The 22,071-nt window shown below is 35.3% G+C and overlaps 1 protein-coding gene across 8 annotated transcripts in view; it reads left to right on the plus strand.

The window, feature by feature from the left end:
• UBR3 (ubiquitin protein ligase E3 component n-recognin 3) overlaps positions 1 to 22,071 on the plus strand; it is a 228,447-nt gene that overhangs the window by 93,399 nt on the left and 112,977 nt on the right. For 5 of the 8 annotated variants that reach the window (XM_044381496.3, XM_048213900.2, XM_044381493.3 and 2 more), the window contains exons 21-25: positions 1,577 to 1,681; positions 2,787 to 2,960; positions 3,143 to 3,175; positions 4,788 to 5,248; positions 13,409 to 13,497. In XM_044381496.3, coding sequence (XP_044237431.1) covers positions 1,577 to 1,681; positions 2,787 to 2,960; positions 3,143 to 3,175; positions 4,788 to 5,248; positions 13,409 to 13,497 — 862 coding nt within the window. The remainder of the gene's footprint in view (positions 1 to 1,576; positions 1,682 to 2,786; positions 2,961 to 3,142; positions 3,176 to 4,787; positions 5,249 to 13,408; positions 13,498 to 22,071) is intronic. The other 3 variants (XM_026492588.4, XM_026492589.4, XM_026492590.4) reach the window with 1 other exon arrangement.

A 22,071-nucleotide genomic window follows, 5' to 3' on the forward strand; every position in this document is an offset into this window, starting at 1 on the left:
TTACTCGTTTGAAACTGTAGGATGTACTATCAGAGGAGATCAAGTCAAAATTTATTTGAATTTAGTTAGTAATGTTTTATTTATCAAGAGGAGGCAGTGTAGTAATGACAGGTAGTAGTTAGGAGTCTGAAATCTGCTCTAGTGTTGCTCATACTAGCTGATTGTGTGGCTGAGCCTTGGTTTCCTCTCTGTAAATAGTGGATTAGAAAGGATAATCTCTGTGGCCTCCCAGCCTTCTGTCACCTCCTCCTGCTGCTGTTCCTCCCACCATCTGCACTACCTGCCTACTGTTTGTTGAACACCAATTGATAGATACCGTACTATACAAGTTACAGATGTTAACTTGTGTAATCCTCACAATAATTCTGGTCTGTTGTTCCCGTTTTAAAGATGAGAAAATGAAGGCCAGAATCAGTTGCTCAAGGTCAAATATCTAGGTAGATACAGAATTTATATAACACAGGTTTTTAAAAGGTTATGAAAGTTTACTGTCTTCACCACTGTGCCACGCAAAAGGTGAACAGAAAAGCCTTCTCCGTAATCAAAATAAACATTAGAAAGGCAGCTAACTGAAAGTCTTTATTCTTTAGTCAGGATAAATTAGCTCTTAGGTGACTAGGTCCTTTTTTAAGCCTGCCCAGCCATTTGAGCATTTTCTATGAGTCCCATCCTAGAATGTCCTCTTGTACTCTCTAACAGTCTTGCCTGCAGCTGGCAAGGTATGCCCACAGAACCTCTTCTTTTGACCTCTTCCATCATTTGGCCAGAGGCCTTTCTTATAATGAGGACAACATGATGGCTGCCAGGCCATTTTTTTCTTATGTATTTTAGGTATCTTCCAGTTAGTAGTTTGTTGCATCATATTGAATGAATGATTGTTGTAGGTTAGCCCTGAATTCCTGTGTAAGATGTGTAAAGCTTGCAGTGTGTAATCCACATTAGGTCAGATTTATCGATGTTTCCTCAAAGAAGCCTCTCTTTTAACTAGTTACATCCCTTTTTCCTTTCTCACCCATATAAACCACATACTAACACATACATTTACTCAACTACACAAAATACTCAGGCTGAGAACTTTAATTTTAGAGACATTTTAAGAACATTATAATATTCTATAGATATTTATTGTGCTTCTGGTTATATGCCGGGTACTATGCTAAACACATTTAGCATGAATTACCCTATTTAGTACACTTATTTATCGGGTATTTTTGTCATCAGGAGAAAGAGTATCAGCAAATGAGGATGTAAAACATTCTTGTTAAATTATTTTATTAGACACTAGTATATAGTAATGGATTTAGTGGACTATTTAATGTGTTACCTTTAATGTGTTAAATACTGTGTGATCTTGAGAAGGAACCTGTTCTTTTGATTTTAGTTTGTCTTTTCACCAAGATGTGGCTTTACTTAGTTTCCGATCTTGCTGTATATTTATTTTTATATATATATATAAATGTATATCTATATAATATATATATGATTATGTTATTTTCATTTATAACAACATGTTTACGGATGCTTAAATATATTGTGTGGGAAAAGTAATTATGAGGCTTTCTTTCCCTCTTTAAAGATTTTGATGGATCATCAAAATCTGTCAGAACACGTACTCTGCATGGTTTTGTATCTGATTGAATTAGGACTTGAAAATTCAGCTGAAGAGGAATCAGATGAAGAGGTAAGTAAGTTTCTTATGTTTTTAAATATTAAAGTTATAAAATGCCTTAACAAAGATAGTGTATCATCTGGAAATGTATTTATGGATTCATCATACACATAAAATATTCCAAACTACCGGAAAAGGCCCTTTTTGATCTTCAAATACTGTGTTCTTTTAGAGGTTTCACTCTACTTATGATATTATTGAATTTGAAATTCGTAATTCATAATATATAGATCTAAGAAAAGTAGTTAGTGTAGTTTTGGTGTTATGCTAATAACATTGACTAGTGATAAATAATTGTTATGTTAGGACCTCTGTCTAGAAATCCTAATAATTTGATTAGGGATTATTTTTGAGTACCAAATTCTTTTTGGAAAGGTTTTAAGTTAATGAAGTAAATATTGTAATATGGGAGAATTTTCAAAGTACTCAAGAATACAAGTTGTCAATCCCTAATATATATGTTAATATATATGGTATATGTTATGTTATATAATATGTTATATGTTAATCCCTAATACATATGACTTTAGAAGTATCATTTCCATAAAAGCAGTTGTTACTACAAACTGATTTTACAACTGTAAGATTCCCTCATCCCCTCTCTCTGAAAAGACAAAATACAGCACAGCATAATAACAGCAAAAAACAAACAAGTAAAAAGACTAGGCAGTATGTTGTTGTCTAAGTTGAATAACGTATATTCTTTCATAGATATTAAAAGATCATTAATATTTCCCCAAGACTAGGTCAGACTTTTGACTGATTTTTCAGACTTTCTTCTACAATTAGTCCAGATTAGCATTACTTGACTATGAGTCCTTACTAATAGATGCTGAAAAATAATTTGTACTGTCACATATTTCCATATTGAAAAATGTATTTTTTTCAGGGGAAATTTAGCTGACTTCCGTTGGACTTACCCATGTTAGTATTGAGAAATTTATTCTTTTATTTTATGTTTGAATTTGGGTTTATTAGCACTTTGTAATTTGAAGATGAGACTGTAAAGGGTTCAGAAGACAGACAGACAGTGGATACTTATTTGGGCTGGTTACATCTACCATGTACATTAGACCTGACTTGGCAAGGTTTCATATTCATTATGTTCATGTTTTAGGCATCAGTGTGTGGACCAGAACGTTGTCATGACAGTTGGTTTCCTGGCAGTAACTTAGTGTCAAACATGCGACACTTTATAAACTATGTTCGGGTGAGAGTTCCAGAGACTGCTCCGGAAGTGAAGAGAGACTCACTTGCAAGTACCAGCTCTGACAGCTTGAGTTCTTTACAAGTAAGTGTAGAAGAGAGAAAGATGAAAGGAAAGACTCTTATGTTATGTTGGGGTATAGTGTTTAGATCATCCTATGATACTCAAAAGAAAATATGTCATAGGTAACTTTAAATTGTCTTTTGTTTCCTCTGATACATCTAAGCAACTTCTGCCTCACCCATCTTTTTCCTTTAATCTGCCAGAGTTCACGAAGGCCAAAAGTTCTTCAAAGAGAGGTAGATGTATATGATATTTGCATTAACTAGCAATATGGCTTTAACTGGAAATCGGACAAACACTTTGAAGTATTTGTGTGTATATGTGTGTGTTTAATATGGTTAAATTAAAAAAAAGTTTACTGTGTGTGTGTTTTTATATAGTGATTTAGGCTTAATTTTAAAGAAAATTCATATTATTGAAGTTAAAAAAATAATACTTAGTGTTTAATAGTGGGTTTTCCTTAGGATTTTGGACAAATTATAAGCAGCACATTTGGGTCTGTTTGCATTTGGCATTGTTACTAACATCTTAAAAATGAATGTTTCCTAAATCAGAATAAATTTAATATTTAATTGCTGGCAGCATGCCCATTTACAGATTTCTTTTTTTTGCTTCTATGGCAATTAATTAACTTTGATAAAATAAGCCCACACAAATCTTACTATATTGTGTATTTGGATTTAGTTTGAAAATCAGCTTTTTCATTGCATGTAGCTTAATTAACTAATTTTTAAAAGGCAGAAATGAAAAATCTTGAAATGACATGCCAAGTAACTAAACTTAAACACCTCTAATCCCTACAATCTATCTTTGTGGGTAGAGAGCACTGAATCAGACGTTTCTCTTAGTAGAGTCCATTTATAGGAGCTTTCTTTGCCTTTGACAACATGTTTTTGCTGTGAGCACCATAAAGAATTTTGATTAAATTGGAATCTTAGTAAGAGGAGCTTTTGCCTCTAATGTTGGTACAGAGTACTTTGAAAACCAGTTCGGTTGTTAAAAAATAGCATATACTATAATTTAGTCCATAAAAGCTCAACTGATATTGGAGCATCCTTTCAATGCTTGCTTAAAAAAATTAAATCCATTAAACTGACTCTTATCTTAATTAAGAGATGATTTCTAAGAGCTCTGATGCAGTTTGACTGCTTTAACAAAAAGACTATTTAGACGAGAAATTACTGCGAGAAATGTTTTAAAAATCTGTTCCAATAAGAAATTATAGTGATATTCAAATATGACACAGATCAGTTTGATTTTTCATCTTTATATTTCCTCTTAGTAACTGTTTGTTAGAAGTAATTTTCAAACTTTGAAGTCCTTTAAAATGAAATTAATTAGCAGTTCAGATTCATTAATTTCAGAAAAAATTTATAATTAACTAGAAAATGTAGCAGTCTTGTAGAAGTTAGTAAAGAGTGTAGTATTCTTTTTTTTTTAAATAGAAGTATAGTTGACACACAATGTTATATTAGATGAGTATAGTATTCTTGATGAATAGTGGGGTGGAACATCTTTTATTCCTATAAACTGGCGAGGAACTTCGTGTATGATTCCTTTTTAATATGGCTATAACTACTACGCAGGCTTTGTCTATTTTTCCTGGTAGGTAGGCCTAGGAGGCTGAGAAAGAGGTGTTATTGTGGATAACCACCTTTCTCCTCAGAATTGTTTCCAGATTGAGTGAGGCTAAATATATGTAAGAGAAGTGAAGGGACAGACTTACTCAAAGGGCAAATCTATTGAATAAATGCTCAGATGAAACTTTGAACATTGTAGTGCTAATATGTTTTTACACTTAACATTGAATAACTTCTCCCGATTTTTCTTTCTCTTTTTTAATGGTAGAATTCTGGTACAGCTCAAGTTTTCAGCTTAGTAGCAGAACGTAGAAAGAAGTTTCAAGAGATCATCAATCGCAGTAGCAGTGAAGCAAATCAGGTGGTTCGTCCCAAAACTTCAAGTAAATGGTCTGCTCCTGGTTCGGCTCCACAGTTAACCACAGCCATTTTGGAAATTAAAGAAAGCATATTGTCTTTGCTAATTAAACTTCATCACAAACTCTCAGGAAAACAAAACTCCTACTATCCTCCTTGGCTTGATGACATAGAAATTTTAATCCAACCAGAAATTCCTAAATATAATCATGGAGATGGTATAACTGCAGTAGAAAGAATCTTACTGAAAGCTGCATTGCAAAGCAGAATGAACAAACGCATCATTGAAGAGATATGTAGAAAAGTGACCCCTCCTGTACCACCCAAAAAAATCACTGCAGCAGAGAAGAAAACATTGGACAAAGAAGAAAGGTAATTTTTATTTTCAGTGTTTTAAACATGTATGGTACATTTGAAGATTTTGATATACCCCCTTTTTTTTTTGCCATCTGAGGCTAGTCACCTGGATGTTCAACAGCTATAATCATAGCTGATTTGTTTGTAAGATAGAAGCAACCTAACGTAGTGCTTGGGCATGTATTATCCTTGAGTTAGTTGGGGGTGAGAAGACAAGAGTTTATGACTCCAACATTAAATTACTACCCTAAACTTGTAGGCAGGCCCTTTTAGAAAAATTTGCTGCTAGTAGGTTATCTAATAATTCTGCTGCTATTTTAAAAAACTTACCAATTGCACTTTAAATGTGAATAGAAGATTTAAAAATATATATTTTAAATATTTCTCAGAATAAACATTTAATTGTTTTAGTTTTTTTGGTCTTTTCCAGTCTTTCCAACAAATGATTATTAGTTATTAAGCAAGTAATGTTTTAAAACATACTTATGGCTCTAGCTTTTGTAACTTTAGGTTGCTTTTAATTTGTTGTTAAATCATAATGTATTTAAAAAATTTTTTAGGTTAAAAAAAAATTTTTTAAGTGAACTCTACCCCTAATGTGGGGCTCAAATTCTTGACCCCGAGATCAAGAGTTGCATGCTCTACCAACCTAGCCAGCCAGACGCCCCTGTTAAATTGTAATATTTGTTGATTAAAAATAAAAATCTTTCTTGGGTAATGTTCCTGTTTACCAAGATAGGGGAGGATAGAGAAGGACCAAGATAAGAGCGGCTTAGGCTTAGCAGTAAAGCTGATACGCTCAGTTGTGTACATTACTGAGTTTAAAGAGGACATCCAGGTGGAGATGTCCAGTCAGGTAAAGGGTTTGAGACTTAGGGGAGAATTCTGAGTTAGCGCTTTATTTTTTTTAATTTTTATTTATTTATTTATTTATTTTTAAAGATTTTATTTATTTATTTGACAGAGAGAGAGACAGCCAGTGAGAGAGGGAACACAAGCAGGGGAAGTGGAAGAGGAAGAAGCAGGCTCATAGCGGAAGAGCCTGATGTGGGGCTCGATCCCATAACACCGGGATCACGCCCTGAGCCGAAGGCAGACGCTTAACTGCTGTGCCACCCAGGCGCCCCTGAGTTAGCGCTTTAGATGTGGGCATATAGGTTGTAGTTAAAGGCTTATATATGGAAGAGTGTGTATAGTAAGAAATGAGAACACTTACTATAGAACTTTTATAGAATAAGGAAGAAACATTAAAGGGAATGACTGAGGAAGGAGTACCCATAAAGGTGACTGAAAAGGGATGGCTAGAGTAGAAGAGGAGGAACACTGTAGAGAGTGGTGTTCAAGGGGGTTGAGAAAGGAAGAAACTTAGCGATATTATGCTACAAAAGTTCAGATAAGATTGGCAGTTCCCTTAGATTCAGTAGTTAGGAGGTCATCCTTTGGTATCTATATCAGGAGCAATTTAAATCACGTGTATAGTTGTACTTCATTTCTGATGTAAATTTGTTACAGATAATTTATATTAAAAGTATATTCAGAAGCCTTCAGTTTATTAAGAACGTAGGAGAGCGGCACCTAGGTGGCTCAGTTGGTTAAGCAGCTGCCTTTGGCTCAGGTCATGATCCCAGGTCCTGGGATCGAGCCCCACATTGGGCTCCCTGCTCCTTGAGGAGTCTGCTTCTCCCTCTCCTTCTGCCCCTTCTTTGTACTCCTGCTGTCTTTCTCTGTCTCTCAAATAAATAAATCTTGGGGGAAAAAAAGAATGTAGGAGAGTTTTATTTCTCACAGTACTTCATAAATAGGAGTTGTTATAAATAACATAATTTATATGACAATTCATTAATTTTGAATCAGTGACTGTCTAAGAGTTAATGGATCTACTGATAAAATTAGAAGGTTGAAACGTGAGGTAAAATTTTAATTTTTGTTAACCTCGTAAATTGGTGATATTTTCTTAGTTATAGAATAATGTCTCTTTTTAAAGAAGATAAACTTTTAGTAAATCAAAATTTATTTTATTATTTTGGCTTATTTTATAATTAATACTCATAATAAATAATTATTTTATAATTATTACTCATAATATAATTAATACTCATCTATGAGTAATAGATGTGATACTGGAGTAGTTCAGATGCTATTTTTACAAAGGCTCTAATGCTATTGTAATAAATAATACTCTGAAAAAAGTTGTTTTTTTGTTTTTTGTTTTTTTCTCTTTTGGGCTTTGTTTCCTTTGAGTGGTGATGGTGATGATATTGACAAGGCCTTGAAGCTAATGCTATAGCAGACAGCTAAGGATTAAGATGAATTTATTTGAGTCTCACTATGCTTCTCACATTATCTTCTCTCAATTTATTTTGGATTTTGGATTAAATTTCATAATAAAGGCCAAACAGTTTATAAACACTTAATAGTGATCCATTCCCAGCTACCTCACCTATGGACAAACTTGGCCTCACTTTCATAATAGTAACTCCATAGAAAACAAGATACAAATAGGAAGGAAGCCTTTAGATGGTTATAACAATGTGCAATCTCAGTGTCTCCACCTCTGGGATAATAATGAAAAATTCCTGAGTTGTACTGAATCTGCCAGAACTTATTTGTCTTTTCATTTTTATTCACATTTATGCCCAATTTTAGAAAAGAATTACCTAAATTAATAAAAAATTCACAAGGGAAGAATAATTGACATTTTTTTTCTGCAAATCGTAGAAAGCTAGTATAGAATTTTTTTCTTTAAACAGCTTAAAACAGCATTCATTTATTTACTCACTGTTTCTGTATGTCGAAGTGTAGGTGTGGTATGACTGGTTCTCTGGTCTCACAAGGCTAACATTAAGCTGACAGCTATAATTATCTGGAGCTTACAATCTTCCATGCTCATGTGGTTGTGGGAGAGTAGACATGCATTTTAATACTAGTGCCAAGCAGTTACATTTGAGGTTTCTTTATGTTTAATATATGGAATTGTTGTTTGAAATATTCTTTTATGGCTATATTCTAAATGTACATGTAAAGGTGGTTTATAGAGTGGCATAACTGATTGTTTTAGTTAAAGAAGCATAAGAAACTTCTAATTTAGAGTAGTGATTAGGAGACCAAACATGTATTCTGTCAGTGCTGTTGTTTTTGAGCATCTCTAGAACATCTTTGTTGCCATTTCTTCTACGGTGGCAAATTTTTGTCCTTTGAGGATGTATTTAATTTTTTTTTTAAATTTATTTATTTATTTATTTATTTTATTTATTTATTTTTTTTATATTTTATTTATTTATTCGTCAGAGATAGAGACAGCCAGTGAGAGAGGGAACACAAGCAGGGCGAGTGGGAGAGGAAGAAGCAGGCTCATAGCGGAGGAGCCTGATGTGGGGCTCGATCCCGTAACGCCGGGATCACGCCCTGAGCCGAAGGCAGACGCTTAACCGCTGTGCCACCCAGGCGCCCCTAATTTTTTTTTTTAATTTAAATACACTTAGCCAACATATAGTAAGTACATCATTAGTTTCAGATGTAGGGTTCAGTAATTCATCAGTTGTATATAACACCCAGTGCTCATCACATCACGTGCCCACTTTAATGCCCATCACTCAGTTACCCCATCCCTCCACCCACCTCCCCTCCAGCAACCCTCAGTTTGTTTCCTATAGTTAAGAGTCTCTCATGGTTTGTCTCCCTTTCTGATTTCATCCCATACAGTGTTTTCCCTCCCTTCCCCTGTGATCCTCTGCACTGTTTCTTATATTCCACAGATGAGTGAAACCATATGATAATTGTCTTTCTCTGATTGACTTATTTCACTTAGCATAATACACTCTAGTTCCATCCATGTTGTTGCAAATGGCAAGATTTCATTTTTTTTTTTATGGCTGAGTAATATTTCATTGTATATAATATACCACATCTTCTTTGTCCATTCATCTGTCGATGGACATCTGGGCTCTTTCCATGGTTTGGCTATTGTGGACATTGCTGCTATAAACATTGGGGTGCAGGTGCCTCTTCGGATCACTACATTTGTATCTCTGGGGTAGATCCCTAGTAGTGCAAGTGCTGGGTCGTAGGGTAGCTCTATTTTTACCCCCCCCTTTTTTTAAATTTTATGAGCTAAATCTTTTTTTTTTAATGATATGTTAGTGACCATACAGTACATCATTAGTTTTTGATGTAGTGTTCCATGATTCATTGTTTGTGTGTAACACCCAGGGCTCCATGCAATACGTGCCCTCCTTAATACCCTTCACTGGGCTAGCCCATCCCCCCACCCCACTCCCCTCTAAAATCCTCAGTTTGTTTCCCGGAGTGCATAGTCTCTTGTGGTTCATTTTCCCCTCTGTTTATCCCCCCTTGATTTTAACCTTCCTTCTCCAAACGATCTCCCTGCTATTCCTTATGTTCCACAAATGAGTGAAACCATATGATAATTGTCTTTCTCTGCCTGACTTATTTCACTTAGCCTAATTTCCTCCAGTCCCATCCATGTTGATACAAATGTTGGGTAATCATTCTTTCTGATGGCTGAGTAATATTCCATTGTATATATGGACCACATCTTCTTTATCTATTCGTCCGTTGAAGGGCATCTTGGCTCCTTCCAATGTTTGGCTATTGTGGACAATGCTGCTATGAACATTGGGGTGCATATGGCCCTTCTTTTCACTACATTTGTATCTTTGGGGTAAATATGCAGTAGTGCAATTGCTGGGTCATAGGGTAGCTCTATTTTTAACTTTTTGAGGAACCTCCATACTGTTTTCCAGAGTGGCTGCACCAGCTTACATTCCCATCAACAGTATAAAAGCGTTTCCCTTTCTCCACATCCTTGCCAACATTTGTTGTTTCTTGACTTGTTAATTTTAGCCATTCTGACTGGTGTGAGGTGGTGTCTCATTGTGGTTTTGATTTGTATTTTCTTGATGCCAAGTGATATGGAGCATTTTTTCATGTGTCTGTTGGCCATTTGTATGTCTTCTTTGGAGAAGTGTCTGTCTGTTCATGTCCTCTGCCCATTTCTTGACTGGATTATTTGTTTTTTGGTTGTTGAGTTTGATAAGTTCTTTACAGATCTTAAATAAAGGATGGGTTTAATTTTTAAAACCTTTTTATTTTGAAGAAATTTCAAACTTATTGAAATGTTTCAAGGATAGTACAAAGAACTTCTTAGACCATTTCAGAATAAGTTGCTTTACCTTGGAATATTTTAGCGTGTATTTCCTAGAACTAAGGATTATATGTACATATATATGTATATGTATATATATCACAATACAACTTTTAAAATAAGGAAATCGACATTTTGTTTGAGTCTGATAAAATCTTTAGATCCCAAGTTTTGATAGTTGTCCCAATAGTGTTTCTTATAACCAAAAAATCCATTACAGAATCACTCATTACATTTGGTTGTTGTGTCTCTTTGGTTTCCTTCAATTGGAATTGGTTTCTTCAGTCTTTCCTTCATTTTCTTGACCTTGTCACTTTTGAAGAACAGAGGGCAGTAACACTGTAGAATGTCCCTCAATTTGGGCTTATCTGTGTCTCCTTATGTTTAGATTCAGGTTAGGCGTTATTGGCAGGAATATCAAGGAGGAGTTGTTAATTTTCTTCTGATTGTATCCCCATCAGGTGTCACATGATTTTAGTTTGTTTCATTTGGGGATTAATTTTGATCACTTGATTAAGGGGTTGTCTGCTGGACTTCTTCACTGTCAAGTATCTTTTTTTCCCCCTTTGTAATTAATATGTAATTTATGGAGAGATACTTTGAGATGCTGCAATATGCTGTTTCTCACCAACTTTCATTTTATGCATATATTTCGGTCAACTTGGACGTATGGATTCCTATTTTATTTTATGGGTTGCAATCTCATACCCTGCTATTCATTTTGATACTCAGATTGTTCCTGCTGGTTTCTATGTTCTTTTGATGTATCCCCATCATTCTTTGAGTATTTTCTTTTTTTCCGGGGCAAGAAGACAGCCAGGTTCATCTTGTATTTGGAACTAGCCATTTCTCCAAGGAGTTCTGGTTATTTTTTATTTAGAAGCCACAATCCACGTGCTTATTCTAAGGAATATAACTATTTGCAGTCACTCATAGTGGACAGAACTAGGAAAAGGTGTGTGTGTGTGTGTGTGTGTGTGTGTGTGTGTGTGTGTGTGTGTTGGGGGGGGAGTTGGAGGGAGCAGGGAGAGTGGTATTAGAAACTCTTGAGTTCACCCTGATAATTCCAATTCCAGTCTAACACCAGAGGAGTCATTCTTGTTTTCTCTTTCCATACTTGTAACTCTGCTCCCACAGTGAGAAACCTGGCAACCATAATCGTCAGAAGATATTACTTTTTAAATCATCACATTTGTATGTAATCAATTTTTTGTAACCTTTCCCACAAGAATGACCTCTTGTGTTAGGCTGTTGGATCATGGCACCTGGTGCTAAGCTACTGTCTCTACCCACCTCCCCAAGGGAAGAGAGGTCAGAAGTAGATTTAATTTTTTTGAAATGGCTATTATCAGGAAAATGTAAGTGATCAACCTGGATAAAAATACTTTAGCTCAAAACTAAGAGTTGTAGTTACAGAAGAATAAGGTGACTTTTCTTCAGCAGATCCTAAATTATATTTAAAGTAAATATTAGAAAAGCACTGTTAAAAATCATTTGAATACTATTGGCAAAAATATGTAACTCCTCATGGTAAGGCAGACCGAAGTACTTGACTTTATACCTGGTAATGATTATCTCCACTAATTGGGTGGGAACGGATATGTGAATAATCTAAAAATTACTATTAGCATTCTTGTAATTCTATATTCTATATCCTTGAATCATTTCAGATTAATGAAAGAATTCTTTTAGGTTTCCTGTAGAAATGACTTCTTAGAATCTCATTTTAATATTGTGCTTTGACTATTATAGTATATTAATATAATAAATAGTCACTAAAAGACTGCTCTAATATGCTCTATTATGGTTTTTTAGAATTTTTTTATTGTTTAATTTTTAAAGTTTTTATTTAAATTCCAGTTAGTTAACATCCAGTATAATATTAGTTTCAGGTTATCTGTCATGTTTTTAATGTCCTTTGTATCATAGGTTATGATAAATCCTTTTTTGAGTTTTAAGTAAAAAGTTTGTCTCTTTCGATGAGCTAATGTAGAACTTATATTTTAACATTTTTCTTTTTCTTCTTCCTCCTCCCCTCTTGTTTTAGATTACTATTTTAACCTTTCTTTGCTGGGGGTAAAATTTTTATGCTCACTAGTATTGTTAGCATCCCCAAATCTAGGGAAGCCTATCTTCTTTCTTTATTAGTTTACTTTTATTTTCTTATTGTTATGTTATAGTCCTGTTGTATTGTGTTTTGTGTGTGTGGTTTGGTGTTTTGTTTTGTTTTGTTTTGTTTTGCAGCCAGCCTCAAATTAAAATACTCTTTGGAAGTAGATAAAGGATAAATAATAATTCATAATCGATGAATTAATCCAAAGGAATATTTATGCTTAGGCTTGGAATATAGTTTTATTCTTTATGTCGTATTTGAGACTCTTATATTTTTTTTACTTGAAACAAAATAAACTTGGAATATTTCTTAGTAGAAACTGGGAAATTCACTGGCTTCTGCTCATTCTCTTTTAGGAAAGACCTGTTCTTAATGTAACAGTAAATCTAACTATTCTTATCTTTAAATACTGTTTATATCTAAACATCCTAGCTTCTTCTAGCAACCAGTTTGTTGTTATTTGTGCCTGGGGTAAATTGTGGGTTCCTTGCTAAAAAGACTTTTCTTACTCTTGCTACCAACTGACATATACTTAGGAAATTGTGTTGTTGGAAATCCAAATTTTCTACTTTAATTATTTCACATTTTAGAGTAAATCTTGGCTTTTATTTTTACCTATTTAAGCCAGTGATCTTCAAACCATTTTCAAACAGTGGAGGGGCACCTGGGTGGTTTAGTTGGTTAAGTGTCTGACTCTTGGTTTCGGCTCAGGTCATGATCTCATGGGTCATGGGATTGAGACCCATATCGGGCTACGTGCTCAGCGGGAGTCTACTTGAATATTCTCTCAGGTTATCCTCAACTGTGTGCCAGAGGCTTTTCGTACAGTATAAACTCCTGAAATATAGTAAGTCTTAAATATGTCTGATACTTATCAGTTTATTTCTGTTTAATCCAGGCGACAAAAGGCTAGAGAGAGGCAGCAGAAATTGCTTGCAGAGTTTGCTTCACGACAGAAAAGCTTCATGGAAACTGCAATGGATGTTGGTAAGTTAAAATTTATTAGTTTAGAGCTCTTATAATGACACGTAGTACTTCAGGGATTATCTCTTTCAGTTTTTCACCAGTTTTCAACATTACAGACAGATGAATTCTAGTCTTTAAACAATAGAGTGATAGAGAATCAGACTGTTATAGGCAGTTTATTCTGTTGTTGCATAGTTGTAATTGTTAGAAAGTTCTTTCTGATGGTAGCAATACAATATCCTCTATTTTCCTCTATTAGATTGTCCTTTAGATTTGTGAGGTTCACCAACATCTGTTTACTTATTCTGATTTTTCCTGTGAAATTATTCTAAGATTTTAAAAATAGCTTTCAAATACTTTTAGTGCCTCCTCCTTCTGTTACCCCTTCAGTAGTTCTTAAAATTAGTTGCACTTCTCACTTCCATTAGGATTAGCGTTAGCATTTGTACAGTGAGAGGGGATGCCATTTTCCTGTATGATAGTAGATAGCTATGAGTAATTTTTTTACAAACCTTGGAAGAATAGATTAAATTTCAGTTAATCTCAGTCTTCAGTTACCCAGGATACTCCCTTTCCTGACTACCTCTTGCATTCCAGTGATTTTTTCCTTTTTTAAACTTTTAGACAGAAACGCTGAAATAAAGTTGTGCATTTAAAGTGTATGCACATACATGCATTCAGACATGCATGCATTCTTGCACAATGTAATCTCAGACATGACATAGTATTTCTGTACAAAAGTACATTCTCAGGTACACATAATCAAATCCAGAAGAGAAGTGGGGAGGGAGTTAGTCTAGATATAATGTCTTCTGAACCATCGACAGATGAGTTTATGTTCAGGACATAACTTTGTTGTAAAGAATACTGTTTATCAGATAATTTAGTATCAGTTGACTTTCTCATAGGAAAGATGAGGATTTAGTTCATTGACACTACTTTTCCTTTTTCCATATCTTCTTTTCCTTCTTTCAAGAAATTCATAATTAATATTTTTTTACATATCAGATATAATTATAATGTATATTAATTATTCTCCTATAGCTAGTTTCTTCATACCCCTTCATATAAAGTGAATTAATAAGCAGCCCTATTTTTCCTTTTATTTTTCCTTTCCTCATCTCTACCTTTTGCTTTATCAGTTATTTATTTTTAAATCGTTAGGGTTGTTAACATTTTCTTTTGCAGTCACAATCAAGTGTTCCATCCAAAGGTTGACCTTAAATGTTGAGAAATAATATGACTTAAAAAAATTTTTTTAGATTAAAATAAATTTTATTTATTTTTTAAATAAGTGTTTATTTTTTGAGAGAGAGGAGGGTGAGAGAAAACACGAGCAGGAGGAGGGACAGAGGGAGAGGGAGAAACAGACTCCCCGCTGAGCAGGGAGCCTGACTCGGGGCTTGATCCCAGGACCTTGGGATCATGACCTGAGCCGAACACAGATGCTTAACTGACTGAGCCACCCAGGTGCCCCGAGAAATAATATGACTTTTTCAATGTTGTTGAGTACAGAACTAAAAGTAGTGTGCTAGGATTCATTTACATTTTTTTTTTTTTTTTTGAGTCCGGTGGCCTGACTCCTAGACTACTTTAAGGAGATTGTATATAGAACATATATAGTCCCATTTCTTATGGTTTCTCAATTGCTAAAACCATACTACCCTTCATACATTTCTGCTTGAGCCATTACTTTGTTATATCGTCTTTGTTTTTCTCGAAGTTTTCAGCTGTTATTTTTTTCTTAACTCATGTGCCTTTATGATATCTCTGTTATTCTGCCTACTCAGTCATACTGTCCTTTGCATGTAATTCTGTTCCAGTCTCATCCATTTGCTCTGGAGTGGTTTCCTGCATCTTATATCATCTCTCTTTTTTGGATCTTGTTTTATTGGCATTCAGCCACAAACGTGTACCTAATAATGCTTATGGATGGCACTGTAGTTTGCTCTCATGCTTGATTTTTCATTTGGATGAGTGTATAATTCCAGGTTGATACACATTCTTTCTCACAAATGTTAGAGAAATACTCCTTGTCTTTTACTATGCATTTGATGAGAAGTCTGGTGGTAATTGATTCTTCTTCCTTTGTAGGTAAACTCCCCCCAACCCCCTGCCCCAACACTTTTATTTTATGTAGGCTTCACACCCAATATGTGGTTTGAACTCACAACCCTGAGATCAAGAGTCACAAACTCTATCAACTGAGCGAGCCAGGTCCCCCAAGAGATCTAAAATTTTATGATTTGTATCTAGGTGGATCTTTTTTTCATTTTCCTTAGTACTTAATGGGACTTTTCAGTCTGAAGATTCATGTCTCTGAAGCTCCAGCAAAAAAATACCCTATGATTTTTTTTGATAACTAGTCATCCTCCAGGGTGACCCTCAAATGATCCATGCCTCCTGGTATTTGTGTCCTGTAGTCTTCTTTCACATTGCACCAGAATTGGTGTGCATGACCATTGGAATATGGTAGAAGTAGTACTATGTCATTTCTGAGATTAGGTTGTGGAAGACATTGTGGCTTCTGTTTTGATTGTTATCTCTCTCTCTTGGCTTAGTCATTCTGGAAGAAAGCCAGCTGCCATGTTATGACCAGCCCTATGGAGAGGCCTGTCTGGAGAGAGACTGAGGCCTCTCGCCAACAGTCATGTTAGTGAGCTTGGTTGTGAAACTTCCACCTCCAGTTAAGCCCTCAGATGGGTTGTTAGCTTGATAGCAATCTCGTAAGAGATCCGGAACCAGAACCATTCAGCTAAGCTGCTTCTAGGTTCCTGACCCTCAATAACTGTGTGAGATAACAAATGTTGGTTTAAGCCACTGAATTTTGGGGTAATTTGTTAAATAGCAATAGAAAGCTATTACAATACTTTTCTCCTATATTTTCTTTATTCTCTTTTTATGGGACTCTTACTAGTTGGATGTTGAAACTTCTGGATTGATATTTTAATCTTTTATGTTTTTTATCTTTTGTATATGTTCTTTTTACTTTGCATACTTAGAGATGTCCTCTCTTCAGTATCTTGTTCTTATGTGGTCTGTTGCCTCCCTTTCCCAAGTGAGATAAAACAGAAACAGTTTTCTGAGGAATTGATTAAGCAAAGTACCTAGAGGAGGTTAGAAGTGTTGCCTTGAATAAGAGAATGGCCACCTCATCCCCTGAGGAGACTGTAGGAAGGAAGAGTAGACAGAGATAGAGGTGAGTTCCCCTGGGGATAAGGCAAGTGGAAAGTTGGGGCAATCATGCGGTTGCTTCAGTTTTCAGGGTTAAGTAAAAAGTGAGTTCTACTGAGTGAAAAGAATAACACCTGAGATTTGAAATAGTTGCTGAGGATAGTGGGAGATGTTGCTCATGAAGGCTAAGTATAAAACTATAAAAATTTGTAAGCAATGTTTAGAGACCAGTTATATTTGGGGTCATTAAATTTGAATGTCATTAGTCTGCAAAGTTAATGACTTCCTCTCCTAAATATTACTATTTGTGGAAGGTTTGACCTTTTTGGCAGTAGCCAGGGCGCAGGATGAACAATTGAGGGATCAGGTAGACATGATTGCTCATCAGTAGAGGCAGTTCATAGAAGCCAAAGTCACATGTCTCTCTGCCTCTGATTACCATTTGCTTTTGACATAATATATTATAATGTTATTAACACATGATGCGGGGCCTGCATCTGAGGCCCTACCTGGCATTACCTAGATACAATTTGATCTTAGCCCAATCTTTGCTTCATTTGTCAGATTCTTTTTGGCTTCTTGCCTTATTTGTCATTTGTGTTGTAAAAATGTAAGCATTTTGTAGTTGCTTCTTTCTTATTTTGCCTTTATCTTTGGTTATGAAGGATGTTTTCTGAAGATTTCTAGTAACATAACACGGAATATTTCAAATTTATAACACACAGCACTTTACAAATTCTCTAATCAAATACAGAACATTAGTAGGTAAAAATTTAGGGACAAAAGCTTTTCTTTCTGAATGCAACTGATTTCTGCTCTGTGATTAGTACTCTTACTTATCTGTTCTTTAATGCCTTTCTATAGTTATCACATTTTTATAAGAAGAGATTTACTTCTACATATCCTTTCATCTTTCTCTCCTGGTCATTATTCCCATTATTTATTTTTACTAGTCATCTACGTATAAGAGTCAGGTTGTTAGATTATAAACTTGATCCATTGAGGTTTGTCCTATAGGTATGGCTGAAATGCAACAGAAGTGAATTCCAAGTGAGAGTTCAGATGCTTAACATAGAGTAAGAATTTATTTTGCAAATTACTTTCTGATCTTAAACATCCTACTTTTTTTAAAAATGATTTTTATTGTATTATATTTATTATATATTATATAATATTATATAATATATAATAAATATTATATAATATTTATTATATTATGTTAGTCACCATACAGTACATCCCCGGTTTCCGATATAAAGTTCGATGATTCATTAGTTGCATATACACCCAGGGCACCAATACGTGCCCTCCTTACTACCCATCACCAGTCTATCCCATTCCCCCACCCCTCTCCCCTCTGAGGCCCTCAGTTTGTTTCCCATAGTCCATAGTCTCTCATAAACATACTACATTTTAATTGTATAAATTATATGGTATAGGAGAGCATAAGGAAGGGCATATTTTTTCCCTAATCCCACCATCCAAAAGACGTGTACATTACTGATGATACTATATAGTATAATTTTGTATCATGCCTTTTTACACAACATTTTAGCATACAAATATCCTTATACTGTTATTAAAACTCCTGGTACCTATAATTTTTAAATTTGGAGAGTGAATTTTTAAAGTTCATTGGAGAGGTAGCAAGGTGTAGTGGCTAAGGACATGGACTCTGGAGCCTGGTGCCTAGATTCATATATTAGCCCCACCGTTACCTGGAGCACTTCACTTAACCTCTCTCTGCATCAGTTTTCACACAGTGAAAAAAGTATTATTGTACTACCTACCTCATAGGATTGCTGTGAGGATGAATGTATTAGTACATTTAAAACACTAAGAATGGAGTACTTGGCACATAATAAGTGTGTATAAGCATTGGCTATTACTATTATTACTTTTATTATATAATTTACTTAATTATCCCTTCATAGTTGGACTATAGTTTTTTTCTTTAAAGATTTTATTTATTTATATGAGAGAGTGCACGAGAAGTGGGGAGGGGAAGTGGGAGAAGGAGAAACAGACTCTCTGCTGAGTAGCGAGCCTGATGCAGGGCTCTCTATTCCAAGACCCTGAGATTATGACCTGAGCCCAAGGCAGACACTTAACCTACTGAGCCACCCAGGCACCCCCTATAGTTTTTTTCTTATTTTAATTATAAACATTATGTACACAAAACTTTTTCTGTGTTTTGAGTTTGAGTCTAAGAGATGAATTTTGGGGGATGATGGTGATACATTGTTTTGTATGTTAACTATGTCCCCACCACTGTGCTGAATACATACTCTATATTGACTTATTTGTTCTGCCACCCGCATGAGAGAGGTGGTATTATTCCAGATAAAGATGCCTAGACTTAGAGTAAGTAATTCCTCTGAGGTTATACTGTAGTAAGTGGTAGTGCCTGGGCAATCAGCAAGGCTTGTCTGCTCTTTACTGTTTCTTTATATTTGGAACAAATTGAGAGTTAAGTGCTCCCCCTCCCCCCCAGGTTGGTAGCCAGGAGAAGAAAGAGACAGACATGAGAATAGTTGTGAAGTAAGAGTTAAACAGACCTGATGATTGATTCAAGCATAAGGCCCACGATAGAAGGGATATGCAACATGTTTGGAAATTTGTATTTTTTAAAAAACCAGAATGAAAAAAATACTGCTTTTCCAATAGCTGAAGCCAAAATCTTTGATGTACCTCTATTAGTTTAGCCTGTTGTAGGGCCAGCCCCACTCAAATAACATGAATTGAAAGCGAGTGGTGAGGGGGTGATTCTGCTAAACAAAAACTAAAGCTTGCTGTTAGCAGAAGGGCAGTAGATACTAGGTAAGTTGAAATAACATCTGTCCACGGTACCTATCCTTTAAGATTTCTTTCTTTCTTTTTTTTTTTTTTTAAAGATTTTATTTATTTATTTGACAGAGGTAGAGACAGCCAGCGAGAGAGGGAACACAAGCAGGGGGAGTGGGAGAGGAAGAAGCAGGCTCATAGCGGAGGAGCCTGATGTGGGGCTCGATCCCATAACGCCGGGATCATGCCCTGAGTCGAAGGCAGACGCTTAACCGCTGTGCCACCCAGGCGCCCCCATCCTTTAAGATTTCATTTGGAATGTGGGTTTGTCCAAGCAGCAGCTGGCACAGATCAGGATTTGGTTGACTTTTTTGTTGTTGGTTGTAGAGGAAGCTGTTTATTTTGTTATTTAATAATACAGTTTAATTTGAGGTTTATCCTTTTATTTTTTAACATGTATGCTAAAAATTTAGTGTTATCATTTACATAAGAAGGGAGGCTGGGTATATGAATGTATTTTATATATTATATCAAGATATAAAATATTTATATCCCTAGTGTCCTCTTCTTAGGTAAATGATAACATATGTTGTATGTTTTCTTTACCTTGTTTTTTTCACTTAACATTCTATCCTGGAGATCCCACCATGCAGTATGTAAAGATCTTCTTCATTCCCTTTTCTAGCTATACAGTATTCCATTTTGTACATTTCTCCCTCCCCCCATATTTTATTCAAATTATCTTCTATTATTGGAATTTGGGTTGTTTCTAGTACAAATAGCACTGCAGTGAATATCCTTGCATATGTATCTATTCATATTTTGATAATATATAAGATAGACTTTTAGAAGTGGGATTGCTAGGTTAAAGGGTAAATACATATGTATTTTTGTTAGATATTGTCAAATTACTTTCATAGGAGTTGTACTGATTTGCATTCCCATCAACAGTGTGTCATAGTATCAGTTTCCTTACATCCTTGTCATTAGAATAAGTTGTCAAACTTTTGTTTTTTTGGTAATGTGGTGTAGGGGAGAAGAAATTGTATCATAGTCTAATTTTAATTAGCATTTCTCTTATTATTAAAAAGGATGATCTTCACATTTTTAACTGCTTCTCATTCCCTGACATATCTTTTTCCTGCTTTAGACAGTTTTGGGCATGATTTTATCATAACTCAGCCTTTTTAAAAAACGTTCTTGCATTTCCTTGGAATCAGGCACAGCTGTGAACTTTGTCCTCTTTCAGGTAGGACCAATCTACTTGTGACATTGGAATACATACAGTGCACAGGTCTATGTATCTATGGCTGTTGCATATGTGTTTAAAAACATTATTTTATTTTATTTTATTTATTTTTTAAAGATTTTATTTATTTATTTGACAGAGCGAGAGACAGCCAGCGAGAGAGGGAACACAAGCAGGGGGAGTGGGAGAGGAAGAAGCAGGCTCCCAGCGGAGGAGCCTGATGTGGGGCTCGATCCCAGAATGCCGGGATCACGCCCGGAGCCAAAGGCAGACGCCTAATGACTGAGCCACCCAGGCACCCTTAAAAACATTATTTTATGAAGTATTGTAGTTTTGAATTATGCTGTGTAACTTGTGAAATTCTTGCTCTCTCAACGAAGTAGAAACTACTTGAATTCCTTTTCATTGAAATTAGAAAGCAGATCTCATGGATAGAATACTTTTTACACTTCTTGCTCTGAATATAGATATGTCAATTTTGGGGATGGTGTTAGATCTGTCATGTTTTTTAAGTTTTTATTTAAATTCCAGTTAGTTAACATACAGTGTAATATGAGTTTCAAGTGTATAATTAATGATTCAACACTTACATACAACACTGCTCATCACAAGTACACTCCTTAATCCCCATTACCTATTTGACCCATTCCCCTTCTACCTCCCCTCTGATAACCATTAGTTTGTTCTCTATAGTTAAGAGTCTGTTCTTGGTTTGTGTCTCTCTCTCCCTTTTCCCCTTTGCTCATTTGTTTTGTTTCTTAAATTCCACATATGAGTGAAATCATGTGGTATTTCTCTTTCTCTGACTGACTTATTTTGCTTGAAATAATATCTCTAGCTCCATCCATGTCACTGCAAATGGCAAGATTTCATTCTTTTTTATGGGTAATATTCCATTGTATATGTGTATGTATGAGTATATGTGTGTACACACACACACACACACGCACGCAGCATACCTTCTTTATCAGTTCATCAGTTGATGGACATTTGGGCTGTTTCCATAATTTGGCTGTCGTAGATAATGCTGCATGTATCCCTTTGAATTAGTATTTTTGTATTCTTTGTGTAAATACCGAGTAGTGCAGTTGCTGGGTCGTAGGGTAGCTCTATTTTTAACTTTTTGAGGAACCTCCATACTGCTTTCCAGAGCGGCTGCACCAGTTTACATTCCCACCAATGGTGCAAGAGGGTTTCCCTTTCTCCACATCCTCGCCAACACCTGTTGTTTCTTGTGTTTTTGATTTTAGCCATTCTGACAGGTATGAGGTGATATCTCATTGTCACTTCGACTTGCATTTCCCTGATGATGAGTGATGTTGAGCATCTTTTCATGTGTCTGTTGGCCATCTGGATGTCTTCTTTGGGAGAATGTCTATTCATGTCTT

This window comes from Ursus arctos, unplaced genomic scaffold (assembly GCF_023065955.2).
Source record: "Ursus arctos isolate Adak ecotype North America unplaced genomic scaffold, UrsArc2.0 scaffold_1, whole genome shotgun sequence".
Lineage (NCBI taxonomy): Eukaryota > Metazoa > Chordata > Mammalia > Carnivora > Ursidae > Ursus > Ursus arctos.